The sequence below is a fragment of the Sminthopsis crassicaudata genome, chromosome 1, assembly GCF_048593235.1.
Source record: "Sminthopsis crassicaudata isolate SCR6 chromosome 1, ASM4859323v1, whole genome shotgun sequence".
Classification (NCBI taxonomy): domain Eukaryota; kingdom Metazoa; phylum Chordata; class Mammalia; order Dasyuromorphia; family Dasyuridae; genus Sminthopsis; species Sminthopsis crassicaudata.
In genome coordinates, this window is record NC_133617.1 from 470,408,770 (window position 1) to 470,424,698 (window position 15,929).

Below are 15,929 nucleotides of genomic sequence, written 5' to 3' on the forward strand. Positions count from 1 at the left end.
TTTTCTAATTATGGCTTATTAAGGATAATAACCAAATGAGTTTTCATTCCCTGAGCACACTTGGATTAAGAGAGGGTGGCAGCTGGCCCAGAAACGTGCTCAAAGCCAGAGAAAGCCAGTTTGGGATAAAAATGTCACTGCAAATAATTAATAAGGCAGATTATTTCCCACAGAGATACCTATTAATTAAATACAAATTAACAAAAGAAATCTTATGAAAAGAGCAGAAATACTATCCCTTTTTATTTATTTATTTATTATTTTCTGAGGCTGGGGTTAAGTGGCTTGCCCAGGGTCACACAGCTAGGAAGTGTTAAGTGTCTGAGATCAGATTTGAACTCGGGTCCTCCTGAATTCAGGGCTGGTGCTCTATCTACTGCACCATCTAGCTGCCCCTATCCCTTTTTAAAAAGGGGAAAAACAGAAAGCTCAAGGTTCAAGACTTTCCCAATCTTTGCACATAGTAGGTGTTTGTTGACTTATGGGAAGACATACAAACAATAATAATTATAGTTATCATTTATATAGCACTTTAAGGTTTATAAAGTATTTTACCTAGGTTAACTCATTTGGTTCTCACAACAACTTCAAGATAGGTGTAATTATTAGCCTTATTTTGTTGTTGTTCAGTAGTACCTGACTCTTCATGACCCCACTTGAGGTTTTCTTGGCAAACATACTAGTATGGTTTGTCTTTTCCTTCTACAGTTCATTTTACAGAAAAGGAGTTGAGGCATTTTGGGTTGAAGTGACTTGTCTAGGGTCAGAGCTGGATTTTGAACTCAGGTTTTCCTGACCCAGGCCCAGCACTTTATCCCCTATGCCACTCAGCTGTCCCAAACTCATTTTACAGATGAGGAATCAAGAGACTAAAAGAATTGTTACTTGACCTGCCCAGGCTCAACATGTGAACTTCTCTGGCACTCTTACTATATACCAAAGCCAAGGGTCCTCATTCTGAGACCACAGGAGACCTGACAAGCCTGTGAATGCTCCTTAACAAACTTTCCACCCTCTATTTTCAAGTGCCTAACTCCCTATTTTGTCCTAGACCTTTCCCGGTATTAAAGGCCTAAACTACTAGAGTGACTCAGCATCCAAACCTAGCAATTTGATGTCCCATTCTGTCAGGACCTGTTCTGGGTGCATATGATAAAAGGCTTTTAGTGGCTTAGTCAAGTAGCACAAATTATGCTAGTCTTACCCTGTCCAAGTTAGCAAAGTTTCTTTACTCAGTGCTTTTCCAAAGAAGTCGATTATCCTATACTCTTAAAGACCACTAATATGGGGAATTTCAAATTTCCCTGACAGAACAGAAAGTAAGGGAATAAGGGGAAAACTAAGAAGGGGCAGATAATTTTAAGTAAGTCCTGAATCTGATCTCTAGAACCACTGTTTATAATTTATTTCCTAAATTTTCTGTCATTCATATCCCTGTATATGTAGAAGAAAAAACCAAGGGGGTGATGTGTATTAAGGAGAAAAGTCAATATTTTAAAATATCAGGTGTAATGAGAAGAATATTGAACCAGAAAACTGAGTTTCAGGTAGCAATTCAAACAACTTCTCTGAATCCCTCATTGTTAAAATGCAAATAATAACTATTTGACCTATAAGGTTATTGTGGGGATCAGTAAGAATCTGGACACTTGGAAAGACTTACATGAACTTGATGCATAAAATATTTTACACAATAACAGTATTATTGTTCAATGAAGAATTATGAATTAGCTGTTTTCAGCAATACAATGATCCAAGACAATCCCAAAGGACTAAGGAGGAAGCATACTATCGGCCTCCAGAGAAAGAACTGATATTGATTGAATACAGAGTGATTGAATACATTTACTCAAGTCTTCTTATACAAATGACTAATATGGAAATGTTTTATGTAATAATATAAATAAAATCTATATCTGATTACTGTCTCAGAAAAGGGGGAGGTGAGGGAAAGAAGGAGGGATAGAACTTGGAACTCAAAATTTTAAATTGGGAGCAATGTTCTCTAATTACAAAGTGCAATAAGATTTTTAACTTGAAACAGGTGATAGAGTGTCAAACTAATCAGTAGTGTGTAACCTTGAACTTCTCTGAGATTCAGTTTCATCATTTATAAAATGGGAATAATAATACTTCCCTTATCCTACCTTATAGCTTTGTTTAAGAAAAATGTTTCATAAATCCCCTGGTACTATATAAATGACTTCAACAAGCATTTATTGGCACCTATTATGTGCTAGGTACTTAGAGAGAACTGAAAGACAAAAACTAAATAGTCCTTGCTCCCAAAGAGTGTTTATTCTTGTGTTGAGGGAATTTCAGAGATAAATAAATATAAAGATATTTATCCTCCTTAGTCTTCAGTTTCCTTATTTGCATAATGAAAGGATTGAACCAAATAATCTAGGAGGTTCTATATTCCATGATTTATTATTTTGCTCCCTAAAACAGGTGGCATGGAGTAATTGAAGACTAATCAGGAAACTCAGAACTATCCCACTTTTCATTTTAAGGGATTTCCATTTTAAATTTTTTTGGGGGACGGGGGACCAGGGTGGTACTTATTGTTATCCATTTTCTCATCTCAATTTCCTAATTTTTATCATACATGTGTACCTGGGAATTAATACTTTGTTAATAGCTAATGATCCAATGTGGGCCCTATTAAAAAATATGATGAGAGGGAGGGAGAGAAGGAGAGAGAGAGGGAGGGAAGGAGGAAGAAGTAGTAAATGGGGCCAATTAGATGAAGTATTTCTCAGTATTGAGTGACATGATCCCTGTTCCCAGAACTTTGGGACCTTGAAAGGGCTTTGTTCTCTGGAGGAATGGACTTAGAACCTGACATACAAGAAGTTGCAGGAAGAGACATGACCTGTGGGAGGCAGCCAGCTTTAGCGATCATTGGTCAAGGATGGTTACATCCTGTTAGTCAATCCAATGAGAAGGTTCCAGGACCTTCTTTTAAGCCCTGGACTAGCCAGAAGCAGGTCAGGTTCCAGGAGCACAAGATGGCTGCACGAGATGGCTCCCAGGTATGTCTGGGCCTCTCCCTGCAGGGATTAAATAAATGTTTTCTCTTTGTACCTGATGATGTCTCAGATTAATTAATTGGATTGGGAAGGGGGTCTTGCACCCAACCTGTCCTACACAGAAGGAAGGAAGGAAGGAAGGAAGGAAGGAGAGAGGAAGAGAGAGAGAGAAAGAGAGAGGGGAAAGGAAGAGGAAAAAAGAGGGGGAAAGGGAAGAGGAAGGACAAGGCAAGGAATTGATATATGGCATCTCACAATAATTTCTGGTCCATGAAAAAAATCTCCTAAAGGAAGAGTTCAATTACTTACTTATCCACAAACTTGCCAATTCCCAATTCCACCATGTTTAAAAGACAAGTTGTTTCATCTGGTTTTATTTCAATCCCCACTATTTCACTGATCTAAAACAAAAGAATAAAATGGATTAGATCATAGTAACAAGAGCACTTTTTATTTTCATACTTGCAGCATAGAGCTCAGTCATGTTCAACTCTTCAGGACCCCAATTTGGGTTTTCTTGACAAAAATACTACAAGTGGTTTGTAATTTACTTCTCTAACACATTTTCCAGATCAATCTAAGACCAATAGGGTTAAGTGCCCAGGCTCACCCAGTTAGTTGGTTGGTTGTTGTCCTTCATTATCAGAGCATTATGAGTTCAGAATATTTTACGACAGGTTGGGCACAAATAGTCCATGTGAACATTGAGAGTAGAGATGTTTCAGAATTTGTTCATAAGTACCTGAAGCCTAATTTGAACTTAGCAAGATGGGTCTTCCTGATGCCAGGACTGGCATTCTATCCACTATGCTATCTAGCTACTTTTCAGTATGAAGACTTAAATTCAAATCCCATTTGTAAGGCTTACTAGAACAAGTCCACTATCTTCATTGTGTCTCTGGCAACTTCCTAAGACTTATTTAAATTTATGAGGGGTGGAAATCTTCTATCTCTTTATACTGCAGAATTGTTTTCCCAATAAAATGTATAATTAAGGTTTGGAATTATCTCATTTGACCATCATGATAACCTTTTAAGGTGGATCCATAGGCATTAGCATCTCCATTTTCTAGATGGGAACACTGAGATCAACAATTTAAATAATTTGACCAAGTTTTAGAAATAGAATTCAAGCCAAATCCTTTCCTGATCTCAAGTTCAGTATTATTCTCCATGCATCAAAAGGATTTTTCATGCCAGGTGTTTACTCATATGGTTTATTTTAAAGCAATGTGAGTTGCACCAACACCACTATCTTATAAACAGAAATCTTTCTTCCTCTAATTTCCACAGCATGGAATTCTGCCATTAGAAGTTCATGCTGAGTGAACAGAACTAGGAGAACAGAACTAGACTCCCCAGTGACTTTTGGGGAGAAGCCATGGGGGTGAACTCTGAAACTCCTCTGACAGAGACCCACTCTACAAGTCAGTTAAGTGGTTTCATTAAGATTAGTCCAGGACCACTCCCAGTAGCTCAAACTCCCAGTTATTGAGTGGCTTGAAACTCCCAAGTACTTTCTTTTCAACTGGAAATTTAGGCCTGGGGGCAGTGACAACATTGAAGGAATCTCTTTCAATAGAAGCCCTGTCCCAAGACAGCCAATAAAAAGACAATTTTGAACCCCAAATCTCTGCAGAAGTCCGAAGTAGGAATTTTGCTTTGCCAATGAAGCTCTCTTCTTGACACAGCTGCCTGCCAGGACTCCTGCCTGCTTTGAAGAAACCTTCTCAGTGATAACCTTTGTTACTTCTCTGTCAAGACCACCGAGGAGTCTCTTCCTAGCAAAGCTGGCTTTTCAGTGCCAATAAAAATCCCTTTTGCCATTCAAACTTTTCAGGTTACTGTATTCTTTTATGTTGAACCTGTATTTCTCCCTCCAGAGGGGATTCCCACAACTCTCTGCACTGCCACTAACAGAATCAGACTTAGCACTACAATGGTCTAAGACTTAGCAATATAGTGGTCTAAGATAATTGCGAGAGACTTGGGATAGAAAATGCCATCCACATTCAGAGAAAGAACTATGGAGACTAAATGTGGATTGAAGCACACTATTTTTACTTCTTTTTGTTTGCTTTTTCTTTTTTGTGGTCTTTTTCCTTTTGTTCTTATTTTTCTTTCACAACATGACAAATACGGAAATATGTTTAAAATAATTGTATGTGTATAACCTATATCAGGTTATATTATATTATATTATTATATTATATATATTATGTTATATTATATATATATTATATATATTATATTATGTTTTGGGGAGGGAGAAAAAAATTCAGAACTTAAAATCTTACAAAAATGAATGTTGAAAATTATCTTTACATGTAATTTGAAAAATAAAATACTATTGAATTTATTTTTAAAAGAAAGAAAAAGATAAAAGAGGTTCATGCTGTTGGCTTAAGTACTGTCTTCTCCAAGTCCCTCTTACAAAAGATAAACTCCCTTGTGAGGGCATCACAGGGTCAATTACACCTCAATGATTTGAATGTTCAATTAGAATAGGGACTTAGAGAAGCATGTGAGCATTGGACTCTAGCAGCCAGAAGGAAATGGGTGGAAAGGATGCAGGTCACTGCCCGAGGAGAAAGGGGCCAAGGTGAAAGACCATAACAAAGTAATCATCAGAGTCACACATCAGCATTTTACAATTTTGCCTCTGGTTAGATATATTAGAGGGGAAGGTTTCCAGGTATCTCATATTAATCATCTCTAGAAATGTTAATTAACATGTATAAAGAGCTTTAAGATTTGCAAAGCCTTTTTGTACCTTACTGATTTGATCTTTATGACTGTGTGAGGAAGATGATCTTATTTTCATTTAACAAATGAGGAAACTGAGGATCAGAAGTATAAACTCCTTTGGTCATATCTAATAGATGTCCAACTCCCTCATTTTACAGATAAAAAATCAGAGACCTAGAGAAATTAAGTTACTTAAGGTCAAACAGGTGGTATGCACCAGAGGTGGGATATGCATCTATGTCCTCTGCTGCCATCATTAATGATTTTTCTACTTTTCAACAAGCACTTATTGACTATTATCCCTACAAAGGCAGCAGCTAGATGGAACATTTATGACTCCCTGTCCAATATCATCATCATCATAGCTAACACATAGTTATCTACTATGATCTAGGCACTGTGATGATCATGCAAAGTAAAATATGTACAAAGTAATTAGGAGAAAATTGGGATGGGCAGATGATAGAGAAGATTCATTTAAGAAATGACTCGAATTGAGTTTCAGATGAAATTTTCATTTTTTCTACTAACATCCTGTAGGATCTTCATCTATGAGAAAACCAAGATGCCAACTTCTAAGCAAAATTGTTCTATAATATTGTTATTCTAAGCTATGCAGCCAAATCCAACTATTTCTCTGAAGTACAATTTGAATTGTATTTATAATATGTACACATAACTAGTGTATTGTATATGGGGAAGAGAAAAGGAAAGAGAGAGGGAGAAAGTATAGATGTCTCTATGATTACAACCCCACCTATAAGATGGATGGATGGATTAAATATAGCACTTGCTCTGGGCAAATCATGAAGTATGCAGAATTTGTCTATGATGCCCTTCTTTAAGTCTTCTTCACTGCCTGTTCATCCTGCCCTCCAGGCATCCAGGTGGCCTATCAGGGAGAATATCAGCTTTCTCCTCCCCCATGTTCCTCAGTGCCAGACATTCCACTATTCCTGTTCGTTCTAGTAACTTAAACATTTCCGTCTCCAGATTCCTCTTTCACAATATAAGTATCTCTTTCAGGGGCACTGCATTGTCACTAACACCTCAGCTAGTGATGCTGGACTTGTGGGTCTTATATTTTTTTCACTTTCTAGGACAATGACATTTTCTGGGTTATAACTCACCCCTGCTAATCTAAGCAACTAAAGCATGTTGATACATTTGGAAGAGTGAGGAGGGAAAGCCATTGGCCTGTGTTCCTTCCTTCCTTCCTTCCTTCCTTCCTTCCTTCCTTCCTTCCTTCCTTCCTTCCTTCCTTCCTTCCTTCCTTCCTTCCTTCCTTCCTTCCTTCCTTCCTTCCTCTCTCCTTTCCTTACTTCCTTTCTTCCTTTCCTTTATTTCCAGGTAATATTTAATATATGTACATTCTGACAGTGATCTTCACATTCAAATATCACCCCATATTTGTAGTACATTCCTTTCCAAATTCTTATTATAGTGATTCCAAGGTAGATAAGAACAGAGTTGATAAGTCATGGTGGTCTCTTAGAATACTTTTCAAGATGCTCAAAACACAGCACTATCAACACATAGGGTCAGTCCTCCAGGAAGATTTTTCAAAGAACTTTTCTACCTAGTTTTTAGGGTCTATGATTCCACTAGCCACACAGTGAGATTTATTTCAGTCTGTTTTCACACCACACATCACCCTCACACTTGAGTGTATATAAAAATCCCAACTATTTTTAAATGGAATATTTGTTATTCGTATTTATAGAATCCAAAGGTTGGAAGGAAAATCAAAAGAGGTTTTCCAATGGAGGGGGATGGTACTTCGGTCAATTCAAAAGGGTAGTTGTCTGCCCTTCTTTTTAACAGCCTAGGCAAATGCCTCAACTTTAGGGAGCTAGGGCTATTTTCCTTCATGGAGAGGTTTTCCTTTGCATCTATCTTAAATCTCTTCCTATTATTTACTTAAATAATCATCCGCATAGCTTTCATCTGAGAGGCAGTTTGGCACAGTGAATTGATGGAATATGAAATCAGGAAAATTTGTGTTCAGATCTTGAGAAAGACTAGCAAGATGACTGGGTCAGTCATTCCACCTCAGCCTCAATTTCCTTGTGAGTAAAATGGGAATACTAATAGAATTCATCCTAAAAAATCATTGTGAGGAGCAAATAAGATAACACATAATTAACATGTTTTACAAATTTAAAGTACACTTTGTGGTATCTATAAGTATACTACTATTATCATCTATTGGGAAAAAATGACAAGCTTCCTCAGACTAAACCATGGCCCATGTCTAATATAATGGTTCTTAAACCTTTTATAATTTTAAAAATTATTAAAGACCCCCCAAAAGCTTTTATTTATATAGATTATATTTTTCATCCTTCATTAAATGGGGAATTAAAGTATCTTATCATTATTTAGAAAAAAAAAATTTAGTTTTTATAGTCCCCTTGAAAGGGTTTTGGAAACAATCAGGCAGCCCTAGACCATCCTTTTGATAAATGTTGCTCCTATAATCATCCCTAGTTGTCAAAAAGCCCAACCTGGTTGATCATATAATGGTAGCTGTTACAATGATTCTCTCTATTTTTCCCATGATCACTGGAAATTGATAGCAGGGACAAGGACAACATGGCTTATGGAAAATATCCTTATTCTTCACCTACTTTCACTATCACCCCCTCAACCCCCTCTTCTATCCTATGGTCTCAAAGCTTCTGGGAACATCTGTTTCATAAGACTTCAAGAACTTTAGAAACTATCATTAGGCTGAGGGAGGGAGGCTACTGAATGCATAGAAGAACTATAGAAGGGACCTGTTTCCAGTGCCTCTCCTTCATCCCTTTATTGCAGACGATAGACAGGACAGGGAGATGCATCTTGAATTTGTCAATCTTGAATTTGACATTTTCTGCTACACGCTTGGGTCCAGGAAGGTCACTCAAAGTCTTGGTCAGTTTGTACATTGTCCTCCACATGTTGTTCACTTCATCAGTGATTTCTTCAGCATTTAGTGTGTACAGAGGCCCTGCAAGGGTGGGAAAGGGAATTTCAGGCAATGGAGATACAAGTCACATGCTACAAACCCAAATTCTTTGAACATTTTTTGAGCCTCAGAAGGGGCTACATCTGTTTCACTTGTATCCCTGTATCAATGCAGATCAGCCACCTTCTCTGTAACTTAAAAATCTTAATTGTTTAGAGTATTGAAAAGTTAAGTAACTTGTACCAGGTGCACAAAGCAATAATCCATTATGTTTCACAGTCAGGACTTGCCTCTGACTGGTTTTCTACCACTATATCACATTATATAGCATTTTAAAATTCACAGAATACTGCATATCATGTAATTTGAGTCCCATAACAATCCTGTGAGGTAGGCATAAGAGATATTATTATTCTCATTTTACAAATCAGGTTAAGTGACTTATACAGCTAGTAAATATTGGGCAGAATTTGTTTCCAGCTCTTTCTGATTCCAATTCCAGTGTGCTGCTCACCAAAATATTTGAATTTCCTGCTCAACCATATTCTTCCTGTGATTTAGCTATTTTTTAGTGGCACAAAAAAATCAATTCATCTACCAATAAACATTTATTATTACCTAGACGTTGTGCTAAGTATCAGGGATACAAAAGGAGGCAAAAGACAATGCTAACACACAATAAGCTTACAATTGAATGGAAGAGGTACATAAATCCTTTCAATTATTAAGGGAACAGTATTATTGAGCAGCTGATAATTTTCATTGCTATCAATGGTTACTGCAGCTCTCTAAAGGTGCCTCAGTTGCTAGGAATTACCTTTTAACCAAGATGAATCTGACTCAGTTATTACACTGAGATTCCCTCAGACTTTACTGTCAACTCTATAGATATAGACACTGAAGTAACAAGTAAAATGATTTCTCCCTGGTCATACAATGCATGCAAATGAATGAATAGGAAAGGAAGAAATTGTCTTCCTTCTCGTTCCAGGCTCACTCTTTATGCTGATTACAGAGCCACCCTCTTAGAGTTGTGAAATGATGTCTTCATAAAGACAGAAATTGTTACACTTAGAATAACTGTTGCAAAATGAAAGTGTGTTCCCTTTATTCTGACTGTCTGCCAGGGCAATAATGGCTCCATTCTGGAAACTTGAGTTAGTTCCTAAAGGAAAAGGCATCAAGTAATATTATAGTAGCTTGAATAAAAGCTGTGCTGAACACAACCAATTCAGCCTATAATAAAATGAGGGGTTGGATTAAAGCAGCGGTTTTTGACTTCTCTTGTTGGCATGGACCCCTTTGATAGTCTGGTTAAGCCTTTGGGCTCCTCAGGAGAAGGTTTTTAAATAATTGGGGTAAATGTTAAATTTCACTTAGAGGTAAGTAAAAATAAAGAAGTTCATGGATCCCTTCAAATCTACTAACAGACACCCCACCCCAGGCTCAGAACCTTGAGAATAGATAATCTCAAGTTTCCTTTTAGCTTCTCCAAAGAGGGAAGAGAAGGAAGGTGGGTCAGCCTTGGGGGATGGCTATGCATAAATCTTTAATTACCTCTTCCTGAAAGGAATCATGAAATGAAAGGATAGATGTCATTGGCTCTGAATAGATGCAGTAGGACTCTGGGGGAGGGAGTTTAACTCCCAAACAACCCCATTTATAACTCTTACCAGAAGTGCCGGCCTTAAAAGGGAGGTTTTGTTTGGGGAAATGTGCTTCACTGGGGTGTGGGTGGTTTACAGTAGGCTGATTTCTATGTATGCAAGTTTAGCATAATGGAGTATGAGATAGAGGAAAGAACTCTAGACATAGGATTAGAGAATCCTGGGCTCAGATTCTGATTCATGCATTAGTTGGACGAGTTGCTTAAATCTCAGTTTCTTTGTACTATAATAGGGAGGAGAAATCTATAACATTTACTAGATGGTGCAGTGGATATGGATAAAATGCTGGACTTGGTGTCAAAAAGACCTGAGTTCAGACACTTATGAGCTTTGTGAACTTGAGCAAATCATTAAATATCTCTCAGTCTGTTTCTCCATCTATAAAAAGAGGATCATAATAGCACATAACATGACAAGGTAGTTGATTTAGAGCATTTTTAAAATATGACTATAAATGGCTTTAATTTCTTCATCTGAAAATTGTTTGTCAATATCCTTTGACCATTTATCAATTGACAAATGACTTATATTCTTATACATTTCACTCTGTTCTCTATGTATTTTAGAAATGAGGCCTTTATCAGAAAATTGACTATAAAATTTGTTCCCCAGCTTTCTTCTTCCCCTTTAACCTTGGCTCCATTGGTTTTGTTTGTTCAAAAACATTGATAGGGTAGTTGTAAAGATCAAATGAGATAATACATATAAAGTATTCAGCAAACCTTAAAGTTATTTGAAAACTGCCAATAATTATAGAATAGATGTGGGATTTTGGCCAGAGATCCAAGTTCAAATCCAGCTCTACCGCCTGCTACCTATGTGATCTTAGGCAATTCATGTCACATCTTTGAGAGTCAATTTTTCTCACACACAGAAATAATTAGGTTAGAATAGATGATGGCTAAGGTCTTTCTAACTAAATATTATACTCCTGAAGGGGAATATGCATATGTGTTTGTATTTTATAGTAAGAGTTGATATGAGGATAGTAAGAGTTCATTCTCCTTTCTGCCTCCTGTGTTCCTAAGTCATCAGTCAAACTATCTGGCTTCTGCAGGAGCAGATTCAGGCAGTTACCCTAATTTGTAATACCCTAGAAACAATATTGCTCTCCCTATTCTAGTCTTTTAGTTTCCATCTTCATTTCTAACTCTGTATCTCTTTCTGTCTTTATCTCTAACTCTCTGTCTCTTTGTCTATCTCTGTCTCATTCTCCCGCTATCTCTTTCTATATGTCTCTCTTTGTATATGTCTTTTTTTCCTGTCTCTCTGATTCTGTCTCTGTTTCTGTCTCTCTGCCTCTGCCTCTGTCTTTTGGTCTCTACTTGCCTGTCTGTCTCTCCCTCTGTCTCTGTCTCTTTTTTTCTTCTCTCTCTCTATCTCTTTCTATGTGTGTCTCTGTCTGTCTCTCTCCATCTATCTATGTCTCTCTGCCTCTGTCTCTATGTCTCTGTGTGTGTCTCCGTATGTCTCCATCTCTCTCTGACTCTCTCTTTGTCTATCTGTCTCTCTGTGTGTGTTTCTATTTTTCTTTGCTTGTCTCTGTCTATCCCTGTCTCCTATCTTTTCCTGTCTCTTTCTTTATTGTCTGTTTCCCTCTTTCTCTCTCCCTCTGTCTGTCCCTCCATCCTTCTCTCTCTCTCTTTCCCTCTTTCCCCCCTTTCTCTTTCTGTTTACCTTTCTCTCTGTGTCTGTGTCTGTCTGTCTGTCCCTCCCCACCCCCATTTCTCCTTCTCCTTCTCTCCCTCTCCTCTCTCTCCTTTTCTAGATCTGCCTAGTTCAGCATCACTGGCCCAAGCTCATCTTCCTCACCATTCATCCACTCTTCTGATTTGGTGAAGAAGTTATAAGCTGTTGTCCAGAGCTGTTCAAAAGGCATCTTGTTGGTCATCACCACCTGCAGAAGGGGGAACTTACTCTTCTCCTTTTCTAAGAGCTCCTCTTCTTTGTTGATTGCCTGTGAAAAACAAATTGAACTATCAACCATCGGACCATTACTGATTACCTGGTCCCAGATGCTATCTAGTGATTGGAGTTCTGAAATTCTGCTACATTTAAATCCCCAGTCTCTCACATTCCCCTTCCCACATCAAAACTGATCATAGAAAGCTTAGATAAATCTAGAATTGGAAGAGGTAACCAAGGTAATCTCATTTAACCCTTTCATGAAATTGAGGTTCAGAAAGGTTAAGTAAGTTACATGAAGTCACAAAGATAGTAAGCATCATATGTACATGCCACCCCTCCTTAAGGCAGAACCATAATTCTGATTTTTAATCATGACAGTGACAGGGATCAGAAAATGCAAGAAATCATTTAACTGGTTCTGGGTTGCAACAAAGCACTTCTAAGAATGTTAGATCTCTTTCATCAGTGCCTTTCCCTCCCACATCCCAGATTACAAACCTCAAATTCCACTAGTGCCATTTCCAGATTTTTAGACAACTCATTAAGTTTTTCAACATTGTTCTTCATTTCCTCCATGTTTACCACGTCTTTCTTTCTAAAGCTCTCCACTTCCTTGGAGTAATTTTCGAGTTTCCCCTCAAATTCAATACACCTGAATCAAAGAAATCCCCAGTCATCTAATGAGTTTTGTTTCAGTCTATTTGCAATGGAACATGGAGAATCCTTCCCCTATCAGGCTTGGCAAAAATTTACCCCTGGAGAACCCCCTGTTATTTTGAAAGAGATAACTGCAAAGGGGTATAATTTAAAGACCTTTAAAGATCAGTAGGCTCTGATAGTATGGCCATGCCCACCTACTGACTTTCTGTGACTTTGGGCAAGTCACTAATGCATTTCAATTTATCATAAAATGTGGAATTTAAAAATGTGTCTTTATTCTCTCCCAGAATTATTGTGAAGATAAAAGGAGGCAATTTGTGTTTAATCTATGTGAAAGATATAAAGTAATACAGAAATGTAGAGAGAAGGTATGCATAATGGATAGTCTTTCCTTGGAGTAGGAGAGACTGGGTTCACTACTTACCTCTGACACACATAGACTGAGTGACCCATTCAGTGTTCTAAGCCAGTAATGTCAGATTCAAATAGAAACAAGAATCATTAAATCTTACATTAAATCCCAGTAGGATACATATTGTCTTAGAAAACCACTTAATAATATTATCTGTATTCTATTGTGGGTAGGTAGGTGGTATAGTAGATAGAATGCCAAGGCTGGAGTCAGAGAAAACCTCAGTTCAGCTTTAAATAGCTGTGTGATCCTGGGCAAGTCACTTCACCCTGTTTGCCTCAGTTTCCTAATTTATAAAATGAGCTGGAGAGGGAAATGGCAAACCACTCCAGTATCTTTGACAAGAAAATCCCAAATGAGGTCATGAAGAGTCAGAAATAACTGAGCAACATATTTATTGTCAGAATAAAGTACAAGAAGCACTTTATTAAGAAATTACTATGGGCTAGGGACTTTGCTATTCATCCTAATTAACCTATTTATTCCATTCAACCTGTTTATTTTAAATGAGAAATAATTCTAGGGGAATTTCTTATTGTGCTTCTAGAACCAGAACATACTACAAGGATTTATGCCCATGCCCCTTTGGCAAAAGGGTTGGGTAAGCCTCTGAGATGCCAGATTTCTTCAAATTCTGACAAGTAGGTTTTGATCTTTGTGGACAACACCCCTGATAGGTATGCTTAGATCCCAAGAACAACAAAACCCACAGGTGACTGAGTCCCATGCAGGGAGGAGTTGTTTTAGGATACAGACTTAGAAAAATGGCTACAACTTTTTTTTTTATTATAAATGTACATTCATTATTTACATATTTCCACATGAATCATGTTGGGAGAGAAAAATCAGAACAAAAGAAAAAACCACAAGAGAAAAAAAAAAAAAAAAGAGGTGAATATAGCATATGTTGATCCATATTCAGTCTCCATAATTCTCTCTAGAGATGTGGATGTGTTTTCCATTCCAAGTTTATTGGGATTGCCTGGGATCACTGAACTGCTGAGAAGAACCAAATCTATCATAATTGATCACTGAACAATTCTGCTGCTGCTGCTGTGTGCAATGTTTTGCTGATTCTGCTTCCTTCACTCAGCATCAGTTCATGTAAATCTAAAACAGCATCAATGAAGGGAAGTGATGTGAACTAAGACTAAAAAGGTAGGTTGGTATGAGACTGTAGGACTTAAATGTCAGAATCTGTAGTTTGCGTTTTTAAATAGGCAATATGGAATCTTGGAGATGTTTGGGTAGGGGAGTGACATGTTTAAATCTCTGCCTTGGGAAGATGGTTTTTTGTTTTGTTTTGGTTTGGTTTTTTGACAGTAGTAAAGGAAGGAAAATTTATCTATCAATCCAATATTCTCCTGTCCATATTATTTGGTAAAGAATCAAAACAAGAACTAAAATTATGGGTCATCCAAAAGACAATGAAGAAACATAGGGGAGTCTCTATATTATAGACTGTAGCATATAACTAGCAAAGAACTATCTATAAGAATTCTAGGCCTGGAGTTAGGGAGACTCATCTTCCTGAAGTAAAATCTGGCCTCAGATATTTATTAGTGACCTTAGGCAAGTCATTTAACTATTTCTCTCCATTCGTCTATAAGATGGAACACACAAAATTTTTTTTTAAATTTTCTTTTCAGATATCAAATATACAGCCCACTAGGATCTTCATAATGTTTAGTCATCATCTGATGGGACTCTCAGTCTCTATGGAAAACTTATGGGGGATGTAGAAATGAGGAGGCATGAGTAAATTGAATCTGTAACATGGGAGAGAACAGTCACTGAAGAGATTGATAAATCCATTGATATGTTGAAAATAAATGAAATGGAGAATAGCAAGGAATAGCCAGGGAGACTGATTAGGAAGCATTTTATAGTAGTCCAGCTATGGGATGATATGGTTCTCAGTTGAGGTTGTAGCAGTATGAATAGACAGAAGGGGTAGATAAAAAAGCTATTTCAGTTGGATCTATGGAACCTGACAACTGGCTAAATATGTATGGTAAGAGTGAAGGAAAGATCAAGATGGTTCTGAAGTTTTGAACCTGGATAGTGGTTCTTTACAGAAATAGTGAAATTTGGAGGAGAGGTAGGAATAGGGAAAGGTGATAAATTTTATTTTGGGTATGCTGAATTTGTGATATTGGTGGGATATACAAAGGGAAATGACCAGTGACAGTTGGAGAAATGGGACTAGAGTTTGGGAAAGGGATTATGGCTGTATATGAAAATTTGGAAATCATGTCTGTAAGGGTGATAACTGAAACCATGAAGGATAAGGGAAAATGTGGCCAGAAGAAAGGAAGAGTCAGGACAAAGCCTCTTCTACTTGGGGGGATTGGGAGATAGATGATTATACAAATTTTCACATCTACCCTGTCTAGTAGGTCCTATTATTATCTCCATTTTACACATGAAGAAATTTAAATATATAGGTTAAGTGTCTTTCCCAGGGTCACATTGCTAGTAGTGTTTGAATTTAGGTATTCCTGACTCCAGGTCTGTTGCTCTATGTACTATATTACCTAGCTGCCTATATG

The 15,929-nt window shown here is 37.4% G+C and overlaps 1 protein-coding gene and 1 long non-coding RNA gene across 3 annotated transcripts in view; one reads left to right on the top strand and one right to left on the bottom strand.

Annotated features, from left to right (window-relative positions):
- Nucleotides 1–15,929, bottom strand: part of DNAH3 (dynein axonemal heavy chain 3) — a 187,217-nt gene that overhangs the window by 105,797 nt on the left and 65,491 nt on the right. For both annotated transcript variants that reach the window (XM_074280953.1, XM_074280952.1), the window contains exons 17-20: nt 12,804–12,957; nt 12,210–12,354; nt 8,561–8,772; nt 3,342–3,433 (exon numbers count right to left, since the gene is read on the bottom strand). In XM_074280953.1, coding sequence (XP_074137054.1) covers nt 3,342–3,433; nt 8,561–8,772; nt 12,210–12,354; nt 12,804–12,957 — 603 coding nt within the window. The remainder of the gene's footprint in view (nt 1–3,341; nt 3,434–8,560; nt 8,773–12,209; nt 12,355–12,803; nt 12,958–15,929) is intronic.
- Nucleotides 14,098–15,929, top strand: part of LOC141550384 (uncharacterized) — a 34,447-nt gene continuing 32,615 nt past the window's right edge. Inside the window, exon 1 of the long non-coding RNA XR_012484593.1 lies at nt 14,098–14,535. This is a non-coding gene — a long non-coding RNA (uncharacterized LOC141550384). The remainder of the gene's footprint in view (nt 14,536–15,929) is intronic.